The sequence below is a fragment of the Neofelis nebulosa genome, chromosome 13, assembly GCF_028018385.1.
Source record: "Neofelis nebulosa isolate mNeoNeb1 chromosome 13, mNeoNeb1.pri, whole genome shotgun sequence".
In the NCBI taxonomy this organism is placed as follows: Eukaryota; Metazoa; Chordata; class Mammalia; order Carnivora; family Felidae; genus Neofelis; species Neofelis nebulosa.
In genome coordinates, this window is record NC_080794.1 from 56,741,826 (window position 1) to 56,769,170 (window position 27,345).

General features: G+C 38.2%; 1 protein-coding gene across 2 annotated transcripts in view; it reads left to right on the top strand.

Annotated features, from left to right (window-relative positions):
• Positions 1–25,159, top strand: part of TNKS2 (tankyrase 2) — a 66,989-nt gene extending 41,830 nt beyond the window's left edge. For both annotated transcript variants that reach the window (XM_058697149.1, XM_058697148.1), the window contains 11 exons: positions 2,795–2,904; positions 3,888–4,076; positions 6,476–6,728; positions 7,448–7,530; positions 9,168–9,288; positions 12,339–12,436; positions 14,184–14,258; positions 16,259–16,364; positions 17,992–18,178; positions 21,825–21,981; positions 22,787–25,159. In XM_058697149.1, coding sequence (XP_058553132.1) covers positions 2,795–2,904; positions 3,888–4,076; positions 6,476–6,728; positions 7,448–7,530; positions 9,168–9,288; positions 12,339–12,436; positions 14,184–14,258; positions 16,259–16,364; positions 17,992–18,178; positions 21,825–21,981; positions 22,787–22,849 — 1,442 coding nt within the window. In that variant the 3' untranslated portion in view covers positions 22,850–25,159. The remainder of the gene's footprint in view (positions 1–2,794; positions 2,905–3,887; positions 4,077–6,475; positions 6,729–7,447; positions 7,531–9,167; positions 9,289–12,338; positions 12,437–14,183; positions 14,259–16,258; positions 16,365–17,991; positions 18,179–21,824; positions 21,982–22,786) is intronic.
• The last annotated feature ends 2,186 nt before the right edge of the window (positions 25,160–27,345 follow it).

The following is a 27,345-nucleotide window of genomic DNA, read 5'->3' on the forward strand; positions in this document are numbered from 1 at the left end:
TGGTGACATCTAAGATTCATTTTATCGGAGTAAAATATTTCCTGCAAGTAAATTTAAAAGATGCAACTCGGGGCGCCTGGGTGGCGCAGTCGGTTAAGCGTCCGACTTCAGCCAGGTCACGATCTCGCGGTCCGTGAGTTCGAGCCCCGCGTCAGGCTCTGGGCCGATGGCTCGGAGCCTGGAGCCTGTTTCCGATTCTGTGTCTCCCTCTCTCTCTGCCCCTCCCCCGTTCATGCTCTGTCTCTCTCTGTCCCAAAAATAAATAAAAAACGTTGGAAAAAGATTTTAAAAAAAAAAAAAAGATGCAACTCACATGTCTTCTTTTACCACCGTTATACCTGAGTATATTTGTACAGGGCAACTGTATTTCATGTTCACTTTAGTGCTAGTGTGTTTCATTCGGTAAGAACAATTGAAAGAGGCTCTGCCGGTCACTATAATTTTTAAATCCTCTTTGGTGATTGAGTTTTGGCCATATAAACTTGAAAAATTAGCCTGCTTGAGCCAGCTTTCCTCCTCGTGCTAAAGCTCTCCACTCTTGGGGTAGCTATTAAGCACAAGCAGAAAAAAATCTTAAGACTAAAAAGTTACATAAGCCTATTGCCAAAGTAATTTGTTGTATTTGTTCGTCCTGCCGTAGGAAGGTACTGGAGGCTTCAGCAACAAACTTTTTTTCTCACAGTCTGGAGATCAAGGTGTCGGCAGGATTAGTCTCTCCTTGGGCTGCAGATGGCCACCTTCTTACTGTGCCGTCACATGGCCTTTTCTCTGTTGTGTGCACATGCCTGGTGTCTCTCACAGTATGTCCTAATCTCCTCTTATAAGGACACCAGCCAGCTTGGATTAGGACCTTCCCTACCAGCCTCATTTTAACGTAATTACCTCTTTCAAGACCTCATCTCCAAATACAGTCCCATTCTAAGGTACTGATGGTTAGAGCTCCAACATAGGAATTCGGGAGACAGTTGAACACATAACATTTTTACAAGTTTTCACTCATGAAATGGGCACAGCGCAGTTGTTTTTTAGTGCAGGTGTACAGCCTGGTTTCTTTAGCGGCGTGGAAGATGCTAGGGAACGGGCCGTTAATATCCCTGAACTTACAGCTATTGCTTCATTGGTGTCACATTAAAGGCATAATTTGACTCCTACAAGTTTATCTAAATATACATAGTTTAGAAAGGAAAATAAATAAATCAGAGAAAAAAGTAATGCAGGTGTTTCTGCCACTTTGTGTAATATGGGAGATGGATGTCTACTCTTATTTTTTTTTTCCTCTCTCTCTCTCAGTTTATGTTAGTCTCATAGTGTGAATAACTGAGTGTGCTCTTAGTATTTAAAAGACAATTTGGGGGATGCCTGGGTGGCTCCGACTGGGTTAAGCTCAGGTCATGATCTCGTTTGTGAGTTTGAGCCCCACGTTGGGCTCTGTGCTGACAACCTGGAGCTTGCTTCAGATTCTGTGATTCCCTCTCTCTGTGCCCCTCCCCCGCTCATTTCTGTCTTTCTCTGTCTCTCGAAAAATAAACGTTAAAAAAAAATTTTTAAGACAATTTTGGTGATATGTGATTTTTACCTTTAAACTTTCACCACCCGTAAGTTGGGACCCCACTGTCCAAGGAAAAGAATTACTCTATGTCTTTAGAGAATTTTGGAAGTGATAACCACAAGCGCTAACATGATGACAAAAAGCTTTTATACTTCCACTGGTAATCAGGAGTTTTTCATCCATACAAGACAGGATGTGATGTGACATCCGGTTTGAATTATGCTGTGTATATTTATTTATATTAGCTCTTCTGTATCTTTATGGTAGCTTATCTAGAGCATTTAACAATAACTATTTAAATCTGTGTTGTCTTTGTAAGTGGTAAATAAGTTGTATATGCAAAACATTTCTGCCTACTTGTGCAGTTTTATAACTTGAGACCTGAAAGAACTTTTGGATTCATTGTAATACTTAGTTTATGGTAGTTCTGTGGTTTTGTTTCTCCCTTCTTGATCTTAAATGTTTTGGCTTTAAATCCTTTAGCAAAAGAATAAAAGCTACAAAAAAATAAATGTGAATAAGATATTTTGAACTATTTTAAAGTTTCAAGTGATACCTGGTTTTATGTTGGCAAAGTTCCCAATTTGCTTTCAATCTATGATTGTGTGTCAAATAAAATATACTTTACCATAAGACTATGTACTAAGGTAACTAACAGTTCCCAGTATGACAGCTAAGAAGTTATGGTATATTTATAAAATGTGGCTTTAGCAACATTAGGTTCTACTATCAGACGCGCACAGATGTATATCCCTAAGATCTCACTCTACAAAAAGCATGTCTTTGCAGCCTTCCGGGAAAATGGAGTCTTGAGACCCATGCTGGTGTGCTGTCTCCTATTCTGCTGGCCACTTGTGTTTCTAACTTGGCTTTTATATGCTTAAATGCCTTATATGCTTGTAGCCCTTGAGACCATGTACCTGAGTACAGGAAGTTGTATATAACAACCATAAAGGCAGGGACTTAGGTAGAAGGTTTTAAAAGGAAAGATATTAGCAAATCAGTCAGTATAACTTTTGAGAGTCTGTGGAAGGCATATCCCTGAAAGCTTCCAACTTGAGACCAGTGGGCAGTTTTTTTCATAAGATAAATTTTTAATATATTCTAGTGGAGAATTTTAGATTTCTGTAAACTTGCTTTATTTTTCAAAGCATGTCTATGCTTTTTATATAGATATATACAGACACGTAAATTTAATTTTTTATATTAACAAGTGGAAGTAATTTTAATTCTTTTCTAAATTAGCCGGTTATAATAATTTAGAAGTTGCAGAGTATTTGTTGCAACATGGAGCCGATGTGAATGCCCAAGACAAAGGAGGACTTATTCCTTTACATAATGCAGCATCTTATGGGGTAAGTTCTTTTATATTACCTTTTAAAAATCTCTAAAATTTTCAGGGCGCATGAATGGCTCAGTCAGGCGACTGACTTCGGCTCAGATCATGATCTCACAGTTCATGGATTCAAGCCCAAGTTGGGCTCTGTGCTGACAGCTCAGAGCCTGGAGCCTGCTTTGGATTCTCTCTCTCTTTCCCTTCCTCCCTCCCTCCCTCTCTCTCTCTCTCTCTCTCTCTCTCTGTCTCTCTCTGCCCCTCCCCCACTCACACTCTGTCTCTCAAAAATAAATGTTAAAAAAATTTTTTTTAATCTCTAAAATTTTCAAAGTGGAAATCAGTATTGCAGTTCTGAAAGGGCATTTAGTTTGACTTTTTCATTTTATAGAGGAATAAATATGAGGGCTAAAGAGATTAAATAATGTCCAGGTTTCAATTCTGAATCTGTTGTAAGCTTGCTGTGTGACATGCAGCACATTTGTCATTCATTTTATTATCTTCCTTAGCACCTCTTATTTTCAGTGAGATGTTAATGATTTTGTTTATTTGTTGGTACCAGGAAAACCACTGGGACTCCTAAGAGTCCATAGAGATTCAGGTGCATTGTTCCTGAGTTTATAACAGCCCTAAATATTACAATTAGTATTGACCATTTTCAGTAGGTGTAGTTTGAATAATTGGGGAAGGTTGCTGGTTTCTAAACTGATGTTCAGCAGTTATAACACTTGGATAAATGAGAAGTTGTTTAAGTCGCATTCATTTATTTAGTTCCTGTCCTGTGTAGAATTCTTAAATGTTTTCTGATTTCTCAAGTTATTAAAATGTCTACTGTAATTTTTAATCAACTACCCATAAATTATGATGTTGGGGAGAAACACAATTTTTTTTTTCATTTCCAGAGTAGGTTTGAAAATATGGAAAAATAAGTATGTAGCTAGTTTCTTCTTAGGAACTAAAATGTGATAACATTTCAGACTGTAACAGGAGTATTTTCTTTTACAGCATGTAGATGTAGCAGCTTTACTAATAAAGTATAATGCGTGTGTCAATGCTACGGACAAGTGGGCTTTCACACCTTTGCATGAAGCAGCCCAAAAGGGACGAACACAGCTTTGTGCTTTGCTGTTGGCCCACGGAGCCGACCCTACTCTTAAAAATCAGGAAGGACAAACGCCTTTAGATTTAGTTTCAGTAAGTGATGGACTCTTTGAAAAATCTCATTGCTTTTCTTAACTTTTTAATGTTTGCTTGGTACATATAAAATATCTTTATGGTGAATGTGGCAAAATCTTTTTTTAGCTCAGTTTAAATATAGGATTTCTTTGGTGTTAAAATGTAATATGTAAATAATAGGACTATCAATAAGCTATTGTATCCTGAGTGCCTTTGGAAATAGGAAAAAGAAGTACGAGGTATAGCTGCTTACGTTAATTTGGAAATAAAATTTCCAAATACAGGCCCTCAGTGAAGGCTGTTAAGGGGCATACTGTGCAAGGTCACATAGGACACTGGTCTTGATGAATTTCCCCTCATTGCCCTCAGGGTGCTGCAGCCACAAAGCCTGCTTCTTGTCAGGATTCTAGTTCCTCCCACACTGCCTGTTCCCAGAGTTCCGGTTCCGTGCTTACCTCCCCAAAAGTGTTCAGAAAACAAGCTTGTTCCTTAAGTTTTTTGGGTTGTGGTTCCCCCCCCACCCCCCCGCCCCCAAGGGAACTCATGTAGGAGTCTCTGTTGTAGCCTCCACTTCCTCTTTGGCCAGTGTGACACAGGCTCCTCTCTCACCTCTACCACTGAGGAAATTGGCCAGGGCACTGGAGGGAAAGAGAGAAGAAATTCTTGTTGAGATACAAAGGAAAAGCAGTCTCTTAGATTGCTTTCTACTGAGAGAGATTTCACTGTCACAAGTTACACTGAGAAGCTGATTCAGTTCAGCTTCATTGGGGGTTAAGTAGATTTTTCTTAGCAGGCTGACAGCCCAACCATATTTGCAACATTTCTTCAGGGAAGTGTCCTTCCAATCCCAAACTACCTTGGGAACGCACTTTTCTAATTCATTCCACCCATCTGTTAGTCCACCAGACATAATTGACATGAAACAAAGTGCTCTAGAGAACAGGTGTGGGCTTTAGAGCCTAACACACTTGCCTTAGAATTCTGGCTACCACTTATAGTTGTATGGTCTTTCACCTTGCCTAATCTCTAAGCCTCAGTCATGTCATCTATAATGGGGGTGAAATGTCTGGTTAAGGGGTGCCTGGCCAGCTGTCAGAAGAGCATGCAGCTCTTAATCTGAAGGTTGTGAGTTCGAGCCCCACATTGGGTGTAGTGATTACTTAAAAATAAAATTTTTAAAAAGAGAGAGAGAGAGAGAGAGAGAGAGAGAGAGAGAGAGAGTGTGTGTGTGTGTGTGTGTGTCTGGTTAATACAAGAATTAAGGTAATGTACTTAAAGTCTCAGGCATGATAGCAGATACATAAAAAGCACCCCATAGATGATGCTAATATTATTTTAAAATGTGGGTGCCGTGGAAGTCCTCAGACTTGGGAAGAAAAAAGATAAAGATTAAAATAGGCAATATAAATGTGACTAACCATGAAAACAAGTACTGATTTACTTCTTGCTATTAGTGTCTTGAGCATTGTGAAAAAAAAAAATAATATATGTCACTAAGCAAATTAAAGCTAGTAAGTTTGAGGATTTTTTTCCCATACTAGTAGATTTGATTAAAATGATTATCTTTGTTTTCTCCCCCCCAAAAATAACTCAATTTTAAGGATGTATCACTAAATATTTTCCAGGAAATATAAATACACCATGTAGATTCAAGTTCCATGTAGATTGAATAAGAGTAAAACCTTGGTTTGGGAGCATAATTCGTTCCAGAAACATGCTTATAATCCAGAGCACTTGTATATTAAAGCGGATTTCAAGAACCATTGGCTCCATTTTGATCATGTGATGTTCAGCGTCACGTACTGCTCATCTTGAGGAATGCTCACAGAACAAGTTACTCGCAATCCAGGGTTTTACTGCTTCTTTCAGAGTAATTGCGATAGTGTTAAAAAATTCTTACCTTTTAAAATTGCTGTTACTATAGGGGCGCCTGGGTGGTTCAGTCGGTTAAGTGTGTGACTTCGGCTCAGGTCACGTCTAGCCCCACGTCGGGCTCTGCTGACAGCTCAGATTCTATGTCTCTCTCTCTGCCCCTCCCCTGTTCACACTCTGTCTCTGTCTCAAAAATAAATAAACATTAAAAAAAATTAAAATTGCTGTTACTATAATTCATTTCAGTGCTTTGCAGAAAATCATAGTATGAAAGTTAGGGTTTTTTATGCTTAGCCACATTTAACAGGTTTGTTCTTATTCTCTGTGTCTTGGAAGAGATGTTCTGAATTATGTTTTATATTTAATAACAGCTTAGCTGGATGTCACTTACTTGCTTTACTTTTTAAAATAATCATTTTTATGTTATATGCAGTTCTAGTGCAAATCTGAGTTTTTGTCATATTTTTTAATGTATTCTGTTGGGTACAGGAGAATTTTAAAACTTGCTTATCACAGATTTAATCTCTCTCTGACACACACACTAGGCAGATGATGTTAGCGCTCTCCTGACAGCAGCCATGCCCCCTTCTGCTCTGCCTTCATGTTATAAACCTCAAGTGCTCAATGGTGTGAGAAGCCCAGGAGCTACCGGAGATGCTCTGTCTTCAGGTCCATCCAGCCCATCAAGTCTTTCTGCAGCCAGCAGTCTTGACAACTTATCTGGGAGTTTTTCTGAACTGTCTTCAGTAGTTAGTTCAAGTGGAACAGAGGGTGCCTCTAGCTTGGAGAAAAAGGAGGGTGAGAATAACTTTCTAACTTGTATTGTAGCCGCCTAGTTGTCATTTAGAATGCAAACAAGTCATTTTTTAAATACAACAGTTAGTATCAGATTAATTAGCATAGCCTTAAAATTTTAGTCTTTCATTGTTTTCTTTACATTATGCTTTCGAAAGGTTTAGATGGCTTGTGCTTGAGTAGTTATGCCTTTACCTAGTCCAGTATATTATTACAGAGTTAGGAAATATCTTTTCTCCGTATCAGAATACCCAGTTGTGAAGATCTTTTTTTTTTTTTTAAAGGAAAGAAAAAGACAGCATACTTGCTGTCTCTATAAAGCTGTTCTCTTTACTTTTTACCTGTCAAAATTCATCTCACCTTATGTAACATTGTGGAACTTGTTTTCATAAACTTTTTTGTGAAGAAGCTTATATCCTCAAAGATAAGGAAACGTTTTGAGTGGAAATATAATTGACATACTAGTTTCAGTATGGGCACTTATTTTAAAGATACAGTTAAAAATAAATTTTTTTAAATGAAATGTTTTTTTTAACCTGAAAGTGCCCCAGTGGCTGTTTGTTCTATGATGTTGAGATTTTGTAGCTTTCTCTTTTTGCAATTTTTGATGCAATGTTTTGCTTCATCTTTGCATTCTTGATGTGTATAGTAATACCACATAACCTTGTTGCTAAAATGTTGATATACCTTATTCTGTTTGTTCTGGATTTTTTATTTTCCAGTTCCAGCAGTAGATTTTAGCATAACTCAATTTGTAAGGAATCTTGGGCTTGAGCACCTGATGGATATATTTGAGAGAGAACAGGTGAGTAAATGAATTGATTTGCTTGGTTTGGTGTTCTGTGAGACCTCAACAAAAAATTAGGACATCCTTGGGGCGCCTGGGTGGCGCAGTCGGTTAAGCGTCCGACTTCAGCCAGGTCACGATCTCGCGGTCCGTGAGTTCGAGCCCCGCGTCAGGCTCTGGGCTGATGGCTCGGAGCCTGGAGCCTGTTTCCGATTCTGTGTCTCCCTCTCTCTCTGCCCCTCCCCCGTTCATGCTCTGTCTCTCTCTGTCCCAAAAATAAATAAAAAATGTTAAAAAAAAAAAAAAAAAAAATTAGGACATCCTTGAAGTGCCTTAAACCATTCACCTGTTTGTGGGGAGAGGAGAATGTTTTTTTAAGGGACTGGAAATCAGTTAACTCTTCTAATTGGGCTTGATCTTGGAATTTCTGCTTAGTTTATTAGCAAATAAAATGGACTCTCATGAAATAAGAAGTACATTGAAACAAATGAAAATACACCTTCTTTTAAGTGCACATGGGACATGCGCCAGAATAGGTCACATACTAAGTCACAACATCAGGCCTCAACAAATGCAAAAAGATTGAAATCATACCATGCGTATTTTCTGACCACAGCGCTTTGAAACCAGGTCAACCATAAGAAAATTTTTGGAAAGACCATAAATACATGGAGATTAGACAACATGTATTAAGCAATGAATGGGTCAACCAGGAAATCAAAGAAGAAATTTAAAAATATATGGAAAAATGGACTGTGGTGTAGTAATAGTAAAATAGCTTTCCCAAATGGAAAGCTTAGCTTATTTAGCCCTTAAAATAAGTTATCCTTGAGCTTGGTTTGTTTAGTTCAGTTGTGTCACTCATTGCCTGCTCTGAGTCTGACACTTCGCTAGCCACTATGGGAAGGTATATAGATATGCTAAGTATATATCTGGGCTTTTCCAGAGTAGTCCCAATTTATGCCATCAGAATACTGGTGTTTTTTCTTTTTTTTTTTTTTTTCTTTTTTTGGTTCAGAAAATATAGTTAGTATAGACTTGTACTCCTAAGGAACTTTTGATATACTTATGGAGCTCTAACAACATAAGAAGAAATAAGTTTTGGGCATAGATTTTAGAAATTCAAAGGGGAAAAAAAAGGTTATTGCAAGCTGGACTACTCAGGAAAAGTTTCATGGAAGACGTATAAATAAAACAGGATCTTTAGAATGTCTTCGGTTTCACAAAGTGGAAATAAAATATTTGAGGGTAAAGAAATAGTTTGAACCCTGAGGCACAAGTACCAGTTAGCATAGTCTGGAGTCTGGAGGAACCAGTGAAGGCCTTGTGTAAATGGGTGGGTTGTGGAGTGATGGTGGAAAAGACAAAATAGAATACCTGAATGTGATTAACTTGAAAGTCCATTTTTGTTTCGCAGCTTAATTCGGTTCAGGTTCTTATGTTAAATGAAAATAACGCTATTTTTTGGTAGTGCGTGACTGAACTTCAGTTAGCTGCAACTTTTCGGTTTCTGTTTAACAACCGGTTTGCTTTCATTTCTAAGCTGTTCAAAAAAATCTAAAGTAAATGTTTGATTCTAATACATTGTGAGAACACCAGTATGTGAATGTCTACCAAATAGAAGTCTTCTAAACAGTTTCATCCTCTTTTGTAAGATCACCTTGGATGTGTTAGTTGAGATGGGGCACAAGGAGCTGAAGGAGATTGGAATCAATGCTTATGGACATAGACACAAACTAATCAAAGGAGTTGAAAGACTTCTCTCTGGACAACAAGGTATTTCATTTTAAATCAGTGCTAACAATTTAATGGTTGGTATAAAGGCAGCCCTCAACTTACTAAATGATAATTTAAAATCTATGAGAGAGAGTCCATTTAATAGGAAGAGCAATAATTAGAATTTGTGAAACCTGATATCAGGTCTTAATGCTGCTACTGTTAAGTTTACTGAGCTTCTGCAGTTAGTAGGTGAACTTAAGTAAAATTTCTGGGCTATTCAGAAGTTTGGGAATTGCTTTAGCTCTGAAGTATTTCTCTTAAGTCTATTCAGTTACTTCTGAAGTTATTCTAGCCCTAAAATTATGAGTCTAAAAGATCAGAAACTTGAATATCTTTCTGTCTTATGATAATATAATAGGCAATGCCTAGGCATTGAGGTCTGCCCATAAAATAATGTTGTAAATCTCTTTTTTTGTTGTATGTAAATGGCTAAATTCTTTAGCACTTGCTGTGAAAGTACTGGGAAACAGTGTTGTAACTGAGAACACTTGACAGAACAGCATTGAATAATATCTTTATTTCTTCTGAACATTACTTAAAGAAAATGCAAATTGCATTTGTTCAGCAGATGTTAACATTTCCCATGTACCAAGTCCCAGGTATGAAAAGGTGAATTGTTCTAAATATCAAGGCCGCATTTTTAACTTAATTGTTAAACTAAGGGTGTGATTTACCCTGTCTGCGGTCAGACACATCCTGTCATTGAAGTCCTGGCTGTACAACTGGAGTTGAAGAAAAACCCAGACTAGCAAAAATGAAGAGCTTTTCAGGGAAGGATGTATGGTAGGCAGGGTAGGGGCCATCTCTTGAAAAGGAAAAACTACCTCTAAAAAGTAGGTGACTGAAGCTAAGCAATACTTTACACTGGAATTCTGGAATAGAATCGATTGAAAGTGGATGCACTTTACTTTCCTGGTAGGGACTAGGGCAAAATGTTTAAAATATGAGGTAGTCTGGGATATGTCTAGTATAGATGACAAAATTGTATGAGATAAAGAAGAGAGAAAACCCGTGACTCCCTGGAATGTTAGTATACAATATAAAAAGTATCAAAAATGAAGAGAAACTAGAACCTGCAGTTGTAGACGGCCGTCATGACTCTACTAGAATAATACCAATCCGGTAGGAAAGAAATTACGGTGGAGTACTGGAATAACAAGGGTCACTTATGAAAGAGGCAGGTTAAAAAAGGAAATCAGACAGTGTTTGTTCATTAAACATATAGTGTCTGGGACACAGTTATTAAGACTGCATTGAAAGGCTCAGGAAACAATGACAGAAACAGGCACACCGCCTCCAAGTGGCAGAGGTGTGTAACTCTGTGCCACTTCTGGTCTGTGGTCATTCTGATACATACAGCTGCAATCGCAAAGGATCATTCACTCCCACATGGAGGAGAAATGTCACGACTCAGAATGACTGTGTCTGCTCTAGCACATCAGGGTCTCTTGCCTACATAAAGTTATCACCTTCCTTGTCTTCATTTGAAGCCAGGATTCTATACCGACATTCTACCTAATTTGCAAAGTGGAACCAGTGGCAGTCTTCTGACAGTCTCTCATTTTGCTGGCTTAGCCTTAGCTCTCATTCAGTGCATCAAGTCAATACATTACTTGTCCTGATCTTTTAGTGTTTATAAGACATCTTGGGGTGGTCCAGAGATGCTTTCGTCAAGCGTGTGCCATGGTCTTTATTCTGTTAAGTCTTTAGTCTCTGAAATATTCTTCTTTGTAAAGTCTCCATACTTCCTGTAGATAATGTACTTCAGACAATGTAATTCACATTACATACCTGATAAGTCTTTATCAGAGTTTAGCATCTGGTGGTGGTCTTGTTATTCAGACCAGACTCAGAACTAGAATAGTGCTCTTAGTCTCTACACTCACACTGCCATGCATTGACCCAGCAGTAATGGATTTGAGCCCTACCTGGGAAAACAGCAGAGCTTTAGAGATCTTGTAGGGACTGAAGGAAAGGTTTGTTACAAATACATGGAAGAAATTAGAAAATTCTGTTTAAAATTCCACTTGAAAAGTTTTTGTGAGAGTAAAGGTACAAAATACATAGTTGTCTTGACCATTGACATTCAGAAAACACAGCATTCGTTGCTGAATTAGAGACTGTGAGGGGTCAGAATAAGCATTCAGGGAACGCCTGGGTGGTTCAGTTGGTTAAGCGTCCAACTCTTGGTTTTGGCTCAGGTCATGATCTCCTGGTTTGTGGGTTCAGGCCTCGCATCGGGTTCTGTGCTGACAGTGCAGAGCCTGCTTCAGGATTCTCTCTCTCTCCCTCTCCCTCCCCCTCTTGAGCGTGCACACATTCTCTCTCACACAAACTTCTAAGTAAATAAATAAATTGAAAAAATGAAAAATGAATAAAAGAATAAGCATTCAGTAGTCGGTAAACTATGGAGTGTCATTCTAGGATGATTTAAAATTACCTGAAGCTGTATAAATTTCTGTCATAACTCTTCCTCATATTTACAGAAATTAAAGAGACTAAATGCTGAAAGTGCTGAATAGTTAGTAAAGGAAATAATCTGAAGAAGAAATTTTGTGACAACCTCCTTAAGGATAAGGGGTAAAGAATAGAAAGGTTTTTCTGAATTATTCCCACAAAACCCTTACAACTTGTTGTGTCAAAATTAGCAACCTAAATGCAGTGTGGTGTTCTGGTTTGGATCCCAAAACAGAAAAAGAACATTAATGGGAAAATCTAATGAAATCCAAATAAATTCTGTAATTTACTTAACAAGTGTGACCAGTGTTGTACTGTGGCTATATAGAATGGGAACATTGGAGGAGCATTAATATTCCTAATGGTGACATTAGGAAGTTGAGTAAAAGGTACACAGGGACTCTCTACGTGATGTCAGTCTTTCTGAAAATGTAAATTAGTCCAAAATTAAAAGTTTTTAAAAATAGGTAGTAAGCAAGAAAAAAAAGTAGTAAGCATCAGATAAATCAGGTGGCCATTTTGGGTTGGTGTTAATTGGAGGGGACGGGGACTTGGCATAATTTTTTTTTACCTTCAATTTTATTTACTAGGTCTTAACCCATACTTAACTCTGAACACCTCTGGAAGTGGAACAATTCTCATAGATCTATCTCCTGATGATAAAGAGTTTCAGTCTGTGGAGGAAGAGGTATGTTCATATACCTTAAATAAGTGTTGGTTCAGTAGCTGAACTTCCTAGAGGTTTCCAGATCTTGAAAATGTAATAGGATTTTAATTGTCCCTAACTCTTTACCACCTGGATGAATGTTCAAAATCAGCGTTTAAGGTACACTCCCTCAATAAACCTTGAATCCAGTAACTTGGTTCAATACTACAATTAATACTGACACAGAATTCTTTTGGAGAAGAGTTTACTGTCATTTGGGGGGGGAGGGGGGCGGGGGAGATGCAAATATTCCCTCCCTTCATGAAGGCAATTGCAAACCCCAGTATCTCATACAAGACCCAGAATATGTGCATGCTACTTTTCCAGGAAGTTTTTCTTCCAGCTTTCTTTTCACGGAACTCTTGGATCCACTGAAATCTTTGAATAGTGCTTTACAGTTTGAAGAACACGTATCCTGTATGTGTGAGGAACACAGGGATAGAAACTTGAGTGAAACTGAGTTCTAATACTCCAGAAACTCCAGCTCTCAATGGAGTACATATTGTGCTTTACTAGGGCAAAATGAATGGGAGCAAATAAATGATTGTTTTATTTTTTTATTTTTTTTCTTTTCTTTTATTTTTTTTTTTAATTTACATCCAAATTAGCATGTAGTGCAACAGTGATTTCAGGAGTAGATTCCTTAGTGCCCCTTACCCATTTAGCCCATCCCCCCTCCTACAACCCTTCCAGTAACCTTCCGTTTGTTCTCCATATTTATGAGTCTTTGTTTTGTCCCCCTCCCTGTTTTTATATTATTTTTGTTTCCCTTCCCTTATGTTCATCTGTTTTGTCTCTTAAAGTCCTCATATGAGTGAAGTCATATGATATTTGTCTTTATCTGACTGACTCATTTCACTTAACATAATACCCTCTAGTTCCATCCATGTAGTTGCAAATGGCAAGAATTCATTCTTTTTGATTGCCGAGTAATACTCCATTGTGTATATATACCACATCTTTATCCCTTCATCCAATCAATGGACATTTGGGCTCCTTCCATACTTTGGCTATTATTGATAGTGCTGCTATAAACATTGGGGTTCATGTGTCCCTTTGAAACAGCACACCTGTATCCCTTGGATAAATACCTAGTAGTGCAATTGCTGGGTTGTAGGATAGTTCTATTTTTAGTTTTTTGAGGGACCTCCATACTGTTTTCCAGAATGGCTGCACCAGCTTGCACTCCCAGATTGTTTTATTTTTTAGCATGTGAGGTGGTTAGCTTTGTATGTTTAACTCACCCATGCATCTGCTCTTTTTTCTTCCTTTAGTTTGCATTATATAATTTTTGCCTAAAAGTATTGTTTCCAGATTGACTAGCTAATAGCTATCTCTAGAAAGTAGTACTTGTGAAGTTACAGAAGAACTCTCATATAAACAAGAAAAATATTAAAATCTCATTTTGTATTCTCAAAAACAGAATCATAGGCGTCAAGAACCATTTTCCCCAAATCAAAAAAAGCAAAAGTAGGGGGTGCCTGGGTGGCTCAGTCACTTGAGCATCCGACTTCGGTTCAGGTCACGAACTCACAGTTCCTGGGTTCCTGAGTTTGAGCCCCATATGGGGCTCTGTGCGGACAGCTCAGAGCCTGGAGCCTGTGTCAGATTCTGTGTGTCTTTCTCTGCCACTCCCCTGTTTGCTCTCTCTCAAAAATAAACATTAAAACAAATTTTTGAAGGAAAAACAAAAGTTAATACACATATATTTGACATATTTTTCCATCAGATGCAAAGTACAGTCCGAGAGCACAGAGATGGAGGTCATGCAGGTGGAATCTTCAACAGATACAATATTCTCAAGGTAATAAGTTAGTGAAAATAAAGTTTTCTGAGACCGTAGTTTTCAAAGCCTGAAACAGTAATTAACTTTCATAAGAATATAATCTGTCTAGCCTAGTAAGTCTTTGACATAGCATCAAGGGATATTTGGGGAAAGGGTAGATCCTTAAAGGTTAAGATTCTCAAAATCCCTGTACTGTGTTTCATTTTTTCTTTCTTTCTTCCTTCCTTCCTTTTTTTGTGCTGTTTTCGTAACAAATAATTCAGCATTTGTTGAATTATCTTGAGATCATGATAAATCCATGAGGTTTAGGACCTTAAATGTATCAATTATTCAAGTACTCTTTTGTAGCAAAGCTGAATTTTCTTTGTGGCTCAAGAAAGGACTCCATCTTTATACTTATTTGTCCTGTGACGACTACGTGTGTCCATGAGTCCCCCATCTATACAACTTTTTTATAATTTTAATAGTACTCCCTCTGTACCTTCATCCTTTCCAAAAATAGTCTGAGGTTTTAAGTCATTCAGAGGAGAGTCCTGTCTTTTCTTGATACCAGGTACTCTTCTCAGGGCCTTTTCCAAGCTTGCTGTGTTTTTCTTGAACTGCAGCAAGCAAAAATGCACGCTCTACTTGAGATGAATAAATCTTTTTATTAACTACATTGATATATTCTTAATAATTATGGAATAAGACAAATAAAATGTGGCAAGTATCTTTTTAATACCTAAATTTTTAACTCAAAAGTGAACAGTATCAAATATTTCAGCTGTTTTATATTATTGTCATATATATACTATTACAAGTGTTATATTAGATGTCGTATTTTAGAGTCAGTGAATACTAAAATTATAGGAGATTGCTTTGTTCATCCTATTAGATGATTTAAGATAAAGAAATCCTGGGGCGCCTGGGTGGCTCAGTCGGTTAAGCATCCGACTTCAGCTCAGGTCACGATCTCGCGGTCTGCGAGTTCGAGCCCCGCGTCGGGCTCTGGGCTGATGGCTCAGAGCCTGGAGCCTGCTTCCGATTCTGTGTCTCCCTCTCTCTCTGCCCCTCCCCTGTTCATGCTGTGTCTCTCTCTCTGTCTCAAAAATAGATAAACGTTAAAAAAAATTTTTAAAAATAAAAAAAAAAAAAGAAATCCTGGGAGCTCCTATTTATTAGCTTATATCATAGTGTGACAAGAGTGACATCTTGATATTTCCATTCATGAACATATGTAATATTTTTAATAAGGCAAATAATCATGCCTTTTATTTTCTTAATATAAGTGAGATCGCTGTGTCAGTTGTGTTCCTTGATTACATCTGTAGCCATATTTGAGTTTTTTTAAGCCAAGACTAAATCCACCAGCTCCCAGATGTGCTCTAGGACCAGCAGGGGGCTGTAACACCTTTAAGCACAGCCAAGAAACAGCTCTAGGGTTGTGAATTTTGATCCTAGAAATACTCCCAGTGAGACCAGCATCCATCTTTAACTCTTCTCAAGACAAAAATTTTAGGAATTGGAGGGATAGGGAAGGGTAGAGAGAGTAGTAGAGGCGTGTCTGTGTGTGTGTGTTTTAAGAATGTTTTTTGCTGGGGGTTATTTCAAATATTTTTCATTAAAAGCAGATACAGATGATACTTTGAGCCAAATAAAATAGGATGAGGTGAAAGATAACCGTTCTCTTTTTAATACTTACATACAGAATTCAGTATACCTGATTTGGAGCTGTTTTAGTAATAATTCTAAATTAATGAGAATGGGAGTATTTTAGTTTACGGTATTCTTGACCTTCCCATAAGTCCATATATAGCTTTTTTCCCTTTGAAGTTTTTCATTTCCAAAATGTAGCTATATTTCTATCTTTATGTTTGAGACCAAGTATTTTTAGCTGACTAAAATAAAACATAGTTTATATTTCAGAGAAGTTTTGCCTCTCTTCTGACTATGTGGCCTATTTAGGTTAAGATGAACAAGTAAAGTAGGTAAGTAATTATGACGTAAAGATTTTGATTCCTCTGGTTTCTTTTTTATAGATTCAGAAAGTTTGTAACAAGAAACTGTGGGAAAGATACACCCACAGAAGAAAAGAAGTTTCTGAAGAAAACCACAACCATGCAAATGAAAGAATGCTATTTCATGGTAAGATTCCTCAGGGCAGGGGGCAGCACTGGCGGGCTCAGTAGGTAGAGCATGTGACTCTTGATCTCAGCGTCATGAATTCAAGCCCCAATTTGAGGGTGGAGATTACCTAAAATTTTTTTTTTAATGAAATCTTTAAAATAAAGAGCTGTTGTCGTTGAACTTAGGGAATTTTCTAAGAACTTCTGTTGGATTGAAAGCAATATTTGTCTTGAAATTTCCCGTTTTCTTTTATGCTGCAAATTGACAGGTGTTGATTGGTCTTTGAGATTTATAGCAAAGATGAATGTAAATGTTAACGTAGTGTTTATCAAGTCTTCAAGCACATAGTAACTCCAGTATGTTTCTTCATTTGGCCTTGATTGCAGAAAATTTTTAGAGACCTGTAAAGTTCTATGAAACACAACATTTAAATTTTACAGTCCCCTGGAGGAATGGCTATAGCAGACTGAATTGGTGGATAATATCTAAATGGTATTTCTCATTCTAAAACCCTAAAAATCATCATAATGCTCTCTTGTCAAAGAGTGTAATATTCATTTAGGTACTGACTTGATGGTTATAATGAGTGATTTTTCTGTTTTATAATAAATGATTTTGGTTTTTCCAAATTAATTGAAATAAGTGATTCTGGTCTTCTGTAGTTCTGTAGTGGAATTCAGTGTATTTTCCTATTCCTTTATGAACAGGGACACTAATCTTAATGAATCAGTTAACTGTTACATTGGCTTTTCCTAACGCCCACCCCTCACCCTACTCTCTGGCCTGGTTCCCATGACTACCTCCTTTCCTTTGGCTAAGCTCTCCTTGGCACCCATGCACGGGAAGGGGTGAGAGTAGTCAGTATGCAGAGAGTGAAGGAACACACATTTGCAGATAGAATCTGGTGTGACAGGATGAAAGGCCGCGAAGTGGAGAGATGAGAAGGAAGTATAAAGAAGAGAATAAACATGAAAAGACCACTTTGGCCACTTGATATCTAGAAAAAGCACACAGACATGGGATGTCACTGTAAGGCTTAATTGCATACAGCCTTGCTATAGGAGATGAATTATGAGACTCTTGGTTCTGGATTTGGGGTCTGGAATTTGGTAACTTTAGCATTGATATTTTAAGTGATCTTTTTTTCTAGTTGAATGTTTGTGTGTCCTATTTTTTGGCATTTGATCCACCCCCTTATTAGAAATGTCAATCAACGTTAGCATTTCTTTTAAAGTAGTTAATTCCTGGGGCGCCTGGGTGGCTCAGTGGGTTAAGCGTCCGACTTCGGCTCAGGACATGATCTCACAATTTGTGAGTTCAAGCCCCATGTTGGGCTCTGTGCTGACAGCTCGGAGCCTGCAGCCTGCTTCAGATTCTGTGTCTCCCTCTCTCTCGGCTCCTCCCCCACTCACGCTCTGTCTTTCTCTCTCTCAAAAATGAATAAACGTTAAAAAATTTTTAAAAATAAAATAATGTAGTTATTCTAAAGGAATAAACTAGGTGACAGGTAACTTGTTATCCTTGTTTTTTTAATATTCTTTATATCGGTGGTCAGTATGTATGTTTAGGAATTTAACTTCAATGAAGATTTCGTTTTATTCTTCTAAGATAATTTTAAATTCTTATCCATCTACATCTGTTTTAGGATCTCCCTTTGTGAATGCGATTATCCATAAAGGCTTTGATGAAAGGCATGCCTACATAGGTGGCATGTTTGGAGCTGGGATTTATTTTGCTGAAAACTCTTCCAAAAGCAATCAGTATGTATATGGAATTGGAGGAGGTACTGGGTGTCCAGTTCACAAAGACAGATCTTGTTACATTTGCCACAGGTAAGAGATCACTTGTTCTCATTTAGTTTGATAAGAATTTAATAAGAACTAGTTTCATATTTGAGAAATTAGGGGAGCAAGGCATCATCTTGGACAACCTTAGGACTCCAAGATAGGTATTTTTCAGGTTGCTTTTGGCTCTCTCACCAGTTGTAACAGGAGCCAGTGTTTATTAAATGATCTGTGTGAGCCAAGCACAGTTCAAACCACTTGACCTGTTTAACTCATTTAATCATTAGAACACCTAGTGCTTTAAACAATATGAAGCAGGAAATATCGTTGGGCATGAGAGATTTTATTGTGGCCTTTAAATATTATAGGACTGTGGATTCTTTAAAAATGTGTATTCAAATGCTAAAATGGTATTCCTTTGCCAAGTCTAGTATTTCATAGGAATGCCTGTAGGAGTCTCTCTTCCACTGTGATATGATCCTAATCCTGAATTTGTGATATTACTACTTGAAAAACTTATCATGAAACACATTCCTTTTAAAAAGCACATTATTGGGGCGCCTGGGTGGCTCAGTCGGTTGAGCGTCCGACTTCGGCTCAGGTCACAATCTCACGATCCGGGAGTTCGAGCCCCACGTCGGGCTCTGGGCTGATGGCTCAGAGCCTGGAGCCTGCTTCCGATTCTGTGTCTCCCTCTCTCTCTGCCCCTCCCCTATTCATGCTCTGTCTCTCTCTGTCTCAAAAATAAATAAACGTTAAAAAAAATTTTTTTTTAAATAAAAAAAAAATAAAAAGCACATTATTATCAAATAACTACTTTGCACTTTTTCCCCCCAGTTTTACTCTGGCCTAACTCAGTTGTTAAAATCATTGAAATAACTTGCCCCTAATTAATCCTCATAGGTAAATATAAATTATCTTTTGTCATTTGAAAAATTGAGTAAGGTTAATTACTGAAATTCACTCAACAGTTAGGGTACTGCTTATACAGATCTGAAGCAGTCTTCATCAGATACTAGCAAGCAGGAGAATCACCTAAAGAGCTCGCTAAAACACAGATTCCTGAGCCCTACCTACTGAGTTGCTGACTTAGTAGGCCTGAGAGGAGGCCCTAGAATATGAATTTCTACCAAGTTGTCAGGTGATGCTAATGTTTCTGATCACTGATCTTGAAGAAAACCCTAGAGCAGTTCTCAGCCTTGGTGACACATTGGAATCACCTGGGCAGCTTTAAAATTTTTTTTTTTTCAACGTTTTTTTATTTATTTTTGGGACAGAGAGAGACAGAGCATGAACGGGGGAGGGGCAGAGAGAGAGGGAGACACAGAATCGGAAACAGGCTCCAGGCTCCGAGCCATCAGCCCAGAGCCTGACGCGGGGCTCGAACTCACGGACCGCGAGATCGTGACCTGGCTGAAGTCGGACGCTTAACCGACTGCGCCACCCAGGCGCCCCAAAGGGCAGCTTTAAAAACTACTGATGCATGTGTCCCACCCTCAGAGGTTCTCATATAATTGGTCTGGCATTAGGATTTGTAAAGGCTTCCCAGCTGATTTTGAAAGGTTGCCGAGGTAAAGAACTCTGGTCCTGGGGAGAAACAAGATTTGTTTTTGTATTACTCTTGTTTTCCCCCTAAGTTTAGACTTGTGTAGGTGCCTGAAGTCAGCCCTTTTGGATATGAACTCCCATCCACTTCTGTTTTAGATCATAAATTGGACAGTTTAGAAAGCTTGTAATCTCTTGAGATTCTGTAAATTCAACTCTGCTGTCATATTATCTGGAGGTAAAATAGTTCAGATTATAATAATGTTCTAGTACCACCTCTCATTACTTTTTAGAACAGAGTGGTTGGCTGTCTGGAAATAGGTTTATTAAAATTTTTAGGGGCACCTGGGTGGCTCAGTCAGTTAAGCATCCGACTTCAGCTCAGGTCATTATCTCACAGTTCGTGGGTTTGAGCCCCGCATCAGGCTCTGCTGACAGCTCAGAGCCTGGAGCCTGCTTCAGATTCTGTGTGTCTCCCTCCCTGTCTGTCTGTCTCTGTCTCTCTCTCTGTCTCTCTCTCTCTCTCTCTCAAAAATAAATAAACATTAAAGAAAAAATCTGGGGGGCACCTGGGTGGCTCAGTTGGTTGGGTGTCCGACTTTGGCTCAGGTCATGGTCTCATGGTTCATGGGTTCGAGCCCCGTGTCGGGCTCTGTCTGTGCTGACAGCTCAGAGGCTGGAGCCTGCTTTGGATTCTGTGTCTCCCTCTCTCTGCCCCTCTCCTGCTCATGCTCACTCTCTCTCAAAAATAGATAAACAGGGGCGCCTGGGTGGCGCAGTCGGTTAAGCGTCCGACTTCAGCCAGGTCACGATCTCGCGGTCCGTGAGTTCGAGCCCCGCGTCAGGCTCTGGGCTGATGGCTCAGAGCCTGGAGCCTGTTTCTGATTCTGTGTCTCCCTCTCTCTCTGCCCCTCCCCCATTCATGCTCTGTCTCTCTCTGTCCCAAAAATAAATAAAAAACGTTGAAAAAAAAATTAAAAAAAAAAAAAATAGATAAACATTAAAAAGACTTTTGTCTTTGGATTATCACAGGGCTGATTGGGACTATAATACATATTGATTAGCAATGCTAAGGTTTCCAACAGGCTTATTTAGAATAAAAAGTATAGATAGCCTCTCTTTGGAGAATAGAATTAACTCATTCACCAAAATCTCTTTCTGTCCTTGGAAAAGAAGAAAAGCCATGAAGTAATAAAAAAGGCTTATTGGAAATAAGGCAAGTCAATCATATATATGCCTGGGGATTGGGAGCGTAATCCACTTAAACTTCTAGTAAAGGAAGACCTATTTGAGGAACTAACATTGCAGCCGAAACCTAAAAAAACCAAGTGTTAGCCCGTTTGAAGAGTGGTAGAATAGATACCATTCTCTATAGTAAAGGAAACTGTGTATGATGGTCACTAGGTAAGAGAGTTGGTTTGTGTGAAGAAAGAAAATTAATGCTCCTGATACACAACACAAGGTAAGATTAGAGAATTTGGAGCCATTGTAAGGAATTTGGATTTTCTTCCAAGGATACTGAGTAACCTCTACAAGGTTTTAAGCAGAAAAGTGATGTGATTTGATTAATGTTTTATGTGTTGGATTTTTTTTTTTTTTTTCCCAAATAACTTGTTGCTTGGATGGAAAATAGTTTAGGAATTAGAGTAGAAATAGAGTAGTTCAGAGGCCATTGGTCCCAATCCAACTGAAAATTTTGGTGATTTGAATTTAATGGTAGCCAATTAAGAGAATTAGTTTCAGATATAATTAAGAATTAAGAGAATGAGTTTCAGATATAATTTGAAGGTGGAATCAACTAGACTTAGTTGGATAAATGTCCAACTTTGCAAGCTACTTCATGGGGGTTCCTTAAATTTGCTTCTCCTTCTCACTTGGGCTGTGGTTTGTGCTTGTGCTGGGATACAAACGAGTGGAGTCTCCGTCTCTATAAGGTCATTCCATTCTCAGTTGTTATAGTTAAAATAAGGATTAAAGTGACAGATTCATTAATGAGAGTAGAAGACATTCTCACAAAGTTCTTTTAAGGGTGAAATGACAAAACAACTTGTGTTTATGTATAAATACATTAAAAAGCTTATGCAGTCTACACAGACAATGTCTTATACTGCCTTGTCTTCAGAGAGATCTTTTCCCTTCCATGTTATAGGCAGCTGCTCTTTTGCCGGGTAACCCTGGGAAAGTCTTTCCTGCAGTTCAGTGCAATGAAAATGGCACATTCTCCTCCAGGACATCACTCAGTCACTGGTCGACCCAGTGTAAATGGACTAGCTTTAGCTGAATATGTTATTTACAGAGGAGAACAGGTAATTCAGTTTTATTTGCTCGTCTTCAGAAATTATTTAGAGCCATACTTTAACCTTACTAATCTCTTAAACTGACACGGCATATTGCCCTGAGAACTGGGTTGTTGTGTTTTTTTTAACTTTTATTTGGAAATAATTTCTCATTTACAGAAAAGTTGCAAAAATAATCAAGAAGTCCCTTATTTTCCCATTGTCAACATTTTGTTCTCTCCCGCGTGTGTGTGAATAATTTTTCCTGAACTGCTTGCGGGAAAGTTGTAGGCTTGTTGCTTTACCCTTACGTACTTTAGTGTGTATTTCCCCAAAACAAGGACATTGTCTTAAAATTATCAAAATCGGGAAAATACCATTGTTACAATATTCTATCTAACTTACAGACTTTATTCAGATTTTGCCAACTACAGTGGATCTTTTTTCTGTTTCTTACCTTCTGTAAAATATAGTTAGTCAGAATCCTGCATTTAGTAGTTAACCTATCTGTAGCAAAGAAGCAAACAATTCCCTCTTGCTCTTAGTGACACAGATCCAGTCAAAAGCATCTCTAGAGCAGTGTTCTTAACTGAGGAAATGTAGCAGAATCACCTCAGTTATTAAAAACAAACACATACTTAGTATTCATCCTAGACCTTCTGATTCAGAACCCAAGTGATTGGAATCAAGGTAAGGACGTTTTGAGAAAATGTCCTTAGATGATTCTGATCCACAGCACTAATTTAGAACCTCTTTTCTAAAGTTTGGAAATCCTTGTAGTAAAATGTTTTAAAAAGTTTGTTTACCAGTGTTTAAATTGATCTTTCTCTTCCAGGCTTACCCTGAATATTTAATTACTTACCAGATTGTGAGGCCCGAAGGTATGGTTGATGGATAAATAGTTGTTTTAGGAAACTAAATCCACTGAACCTAAAGTCATCTAAGCAGCTGGTGGCCTATTAAGTTTTACTCCTTTGCTGAGAAGTGTCATCTTGTCCACAAGCCTGTGGCCAAAGGATAAAAAAATGTGAAAGAAGTTTAACATTCTGACTTGATAAAGCTTTAATAATGTACAGTGTTTTCTAAGTATTTCCTGTTTTTCAGCACTTTAACAGATGCCATTCCAGGTTAAACTGGGTTTGTCTGTACTAAATTATAAACAAAGTTAACTTGAATCTTTTATATGTTATGCATTGATTCTAACAAAGTGTAATCCCCTCAACAGAACTCATTTTACTAATACAGTACTGTGTTCTTTAAAACACAGCATTTACACTGAATACAATTTCATTTGTAAAACTGTAAATAAGAGCTTTTGTACTAGCCCAATATTTATTTACATTGCTTTGTAATATAAATCTGTTTTAGAACTGCAGCGGTTTACAAATTGTTTTTCATATGTACTGCCCATCTGTACTTCATCGTGCATCATCATGATTGAGTGATCTTTACATTTGATTCCAGAGGCTATGTTGAGCTATTATTAGCAAAGACTTGGTCAGTTAGGAAAGATTGATATATCAGATTTAATTTGCTGATGGAAGCATTTATCTCTCATTAGAAATCTTTCCCGTTTCAGAACTTACTTCATAAATACTCTGGGGATTTAATTTCTGGTACCTTTGTATGTATAAGACACATTCCAAAGAGCTCTAATTATGAACGTCCTGATAATTAAAGATACTTCTTTACTGGCTTCAAACTCCCGGGTTTCACATTGGAAAATTCTGTCATTTCATTTTGTAAAAATTAGAGCAAGTGCTTCTGTGTTTTAGAGGCTAAATCCTGCCAGTGAACAATTATGGTGTTCTTTTCATGGAGTGTAAATAGGAAGTTACATTTCAGAGGTAGGAACGGTAATTCTGAATAATTTTCCAATGTATTCTAATTACCCTAAATCTAAAGTGGGGGGATGGAAGGGGAAGCGAATGAGAGTGGGTCGTTTTTTATCCTAAGTAACTTTCTCTTGTTTTTTCTCCTTGGCCTTACTGTTAGAGCCGATCTTTACACCGTAGGTAAACTGAACCCAGAACCATGAAATATAGGTGTCCCAGTTCTCTCCAGGTCGCCTGAATGGGCAGGTGCTGTGAGCCATTGCTTCCTGGTCCTCGGTTGCCTCATCATGACACTAACAGTCAGTTGGAAATACACTGTGTGTGCACCACATGGTGACCAGGCTTGTTTGGCAGCTGTGGAGGGGAATGCTATCCCATAAAATGCCATTCCTGTTTTCTAATGTAAAACTGTCTTTTCCATGAAATAGCCGAAAGCATCTTGGTACAGAGACATGAATTATAGCTTGTCAGTCTAGTTGTTGACTCTAGCTCCCTCAGAAAGCAAGGCAAGATTTTTACCGACTTACGTCTCTGTAAGTGGGAATGTTCCCCTTCAGTCTCTGTGCCAGTTCACTTTTGTTTTACATTTTATTCCGTCTCTAAATTATCTGGCCCTTTGCAGTAACTTGTACATAAAGTGCTAGAAAATCATGTTTCTTGTCCTAAGTGAGAGTTAATCAGAGTAAATGCATATCTGGAGTTGTTTCTATGCTGTAAATTGTGATCATTATTTAAGAGGTCAGTTCCTGACCTGGAAGTGCTTTTATACAGTTCTCTAATAATTGCAGTTATGATCCTAAAGTAATTTCTTGGAACACAAATGGAGTATGCCAAATTTTATATAATTTTTCAGATTCTGGAAGCTTCCAGATTTTATAATTAGAAGCTAATGAGATGAGTTAATGGAATTTATATTTACCTACCTTATCTCTCAGCATTGAGCCCGTTACTCACCCTGTAGGTGAATCTGGAATTACTTTTCATGGAAAATCATCGAGATCTTTGAGTTTATGATATTGCAGCCTGTATTGTTTCATCTAATCCATTGCTTAATTAGTGTGTTATTTTTCTATGAATGATTATATTGTGGTTAATATGTTAGCATGGCAATATTTTCAAATAGCTTTTGGTTTGTTGACAGTTTGAGGGATTTTGGGGGGTGGTTGGGGGGATTTTTTTTTTGGAGTTTTTGCATGAAATATCATACTTTATAATGATGGAATTGCTTTTTCTTTTGTCTTGTGATTTTTTTGGGGGGGAGTGAGAATTAACTTTTTGTGTGGGTAGTACTATTATATCCATCTTGGGTGTCTTACTTGTACTGTATCACATTCCATACCTTCATTTAATTCTTAATAAAGTGTTCATTTTTTTTTCTGGGTAGCATGGTAATTACTGGAATAGTATAAATGTTTTGAATGGTCTTGAGAAAATGGATTAAGATCGCAATAAACCACAATTGCAGGAAAACAATGCAGTTCTGAGTCTAACAGTGATAGAATGCAGTTTAAAATTTGAAATATTGAGTTTTGTGACCATAATCTCTCAGATGCTTTAATATGTGATGCTTTTAGACATTTACTGTATCCAATACAACTTTCAGCAAACCTTAAAGGTCATTCCCAGGAAATTTATCTTCTTCTAAAGCGGAATATATATCTACATTTTTTTTTTTTAAGTAGGCTACTGTAGGCCCAACATGGGGTTTGTACTCACAACCCTAAGATCAAGAGTTGCATGCTGTACTCACGGAGCCAGCCAGGTGCCCCTAAAAACAATTTTTATAAGTTTTAAAATCTTAAAGTTAGTGGTATTTATTACTCTTAAAGTATAGGGACATCTGGGTGGTTCAGTCCATTAAGCGTCTGACCTCAGCTCAGGTCATGATTTCGTGGTTCATGAGTTCAAGCCCCACATCAGGCTCTCTGCCGCCAGCATAGAGCCTGCTTTGGATCCTCTGTCTCCCTCTCTCTCTGCCCTTTCCCTGCCTGCACACGCACTCTCTTTCTCTCTCTCTCAAAAATATTAAAACATTTTTAAAAATTATAGTAATGTATGTATTTTAGATTACAGTATAAGTGTTCACGTGTGTGTGTGATCAATTCTTTGCTTTCCCTAATAATAGAATAATGGTGCAAATAACCTATGAGTCATTTGGCTTTGAAAGATTTTTCAGCAGCTTAGTCTTACTCCTTTAGTTTAGGACAATATGTTTGCTTGCTAGTTCCTAAGCATCCTAGTATATGATACGATACAGTTCTTTTCATGGTGGTGAGGAAAGAAAACATGTAAATAAATTCCCATAAGCTTTTGTAATTAGTATTCCTGACTGGCCCTTTACCTTTTGTTCTCTCTGTTAGAGAACAAAAGTGATGAAGAAAGCAAGTAGGAATACTGATTCTTCACCAGGAGAACGGTCAGACTCTTTTTCCCCAGTTCGGTTTAGTTTTTAATATTTGACTTGCTTTATGGATTATCAAACTTCTAAAACCGTGCACTGGAGGCATCCTGGCTTGGGGTGCAGAGTGGAGGCGTCTCAGAGACCCAGGTTGCTTGTGCTTGAGCTCCCCACCCATCCTCTGCCTCCCCTTCTTCCTTTGGAGGGCAGGAGACCTGTCATATTCTTATAAAGTTAGACTATAATGTGGCCTTTTCGCTGTCTGCTCAATCTCCTCCCCGCCCCTCCTTTTCATGCTTACTAGCTTAGACAGACAGTGACCTAAAATACTTAATTACACCCTTTTCGGTGGTTCTTGCTCCTCACAAGCCACCACTGTCAGAACTGCCTTCCTAGTTCATCATCCACCCACAGCTGCCCTCCCCGTCACACACAGGCACAGAGCCCCCCACATGGTCTGCCGGTAGAGCAGTGCCACAGAGAAGTGGAGAGAACTACAAGATAAATCAGGAAAATACCCACATAAAAGAAAGAGATGAGAAATAGAAGAGGGCTGAGAGAGATGGAGTATAGAAGATCCAACTTAATACAGGAGGGAAGAGATTTGAAGATTTTTGTGCAATTTATTAAAGACATAAAGTTGAAGCATGACATACCAGGAGAGCACATGAAAACAAATCTACTTCTAGACATGTAGTGGAATCACGAAAGGCGAGAAAAGTCAGGGGCACCTGGGTGGCTCGGTGGGTTGGGTGTCCGACTTCAGCTCAAGTCACGATCTCACAGTTCATGGGTTCAAGTCCCACGTCGGGCTCTGTGCTGACAGCTCAGCCTGGAGCCTGCTTTGGATTCTGTCTCTCTCTTCTCTCTCTCAAAAATAAACATAAAAAAAATTTTTTTAATGTTTAAAAAAAAAGAAATATAAAAGCAACCAAAGAGAAAAGACATTACCTGCAAAGGAATAATTACATTAACAGCAGGCTTTTCAATGACAGCAATATAGGCCAGGGGACAATAAAATAAGCGCTGAGGGGGGAAAAACGTGCTAGCTATGAATTCTACACATAAAGGAGTATTTAAAAGGGAGGATATGGGGCGCCTGGGTGGCTCAGTCAGTTAAGTGACTGACTCTTGGTTTTGGCTCAGATCATGATCTCATGG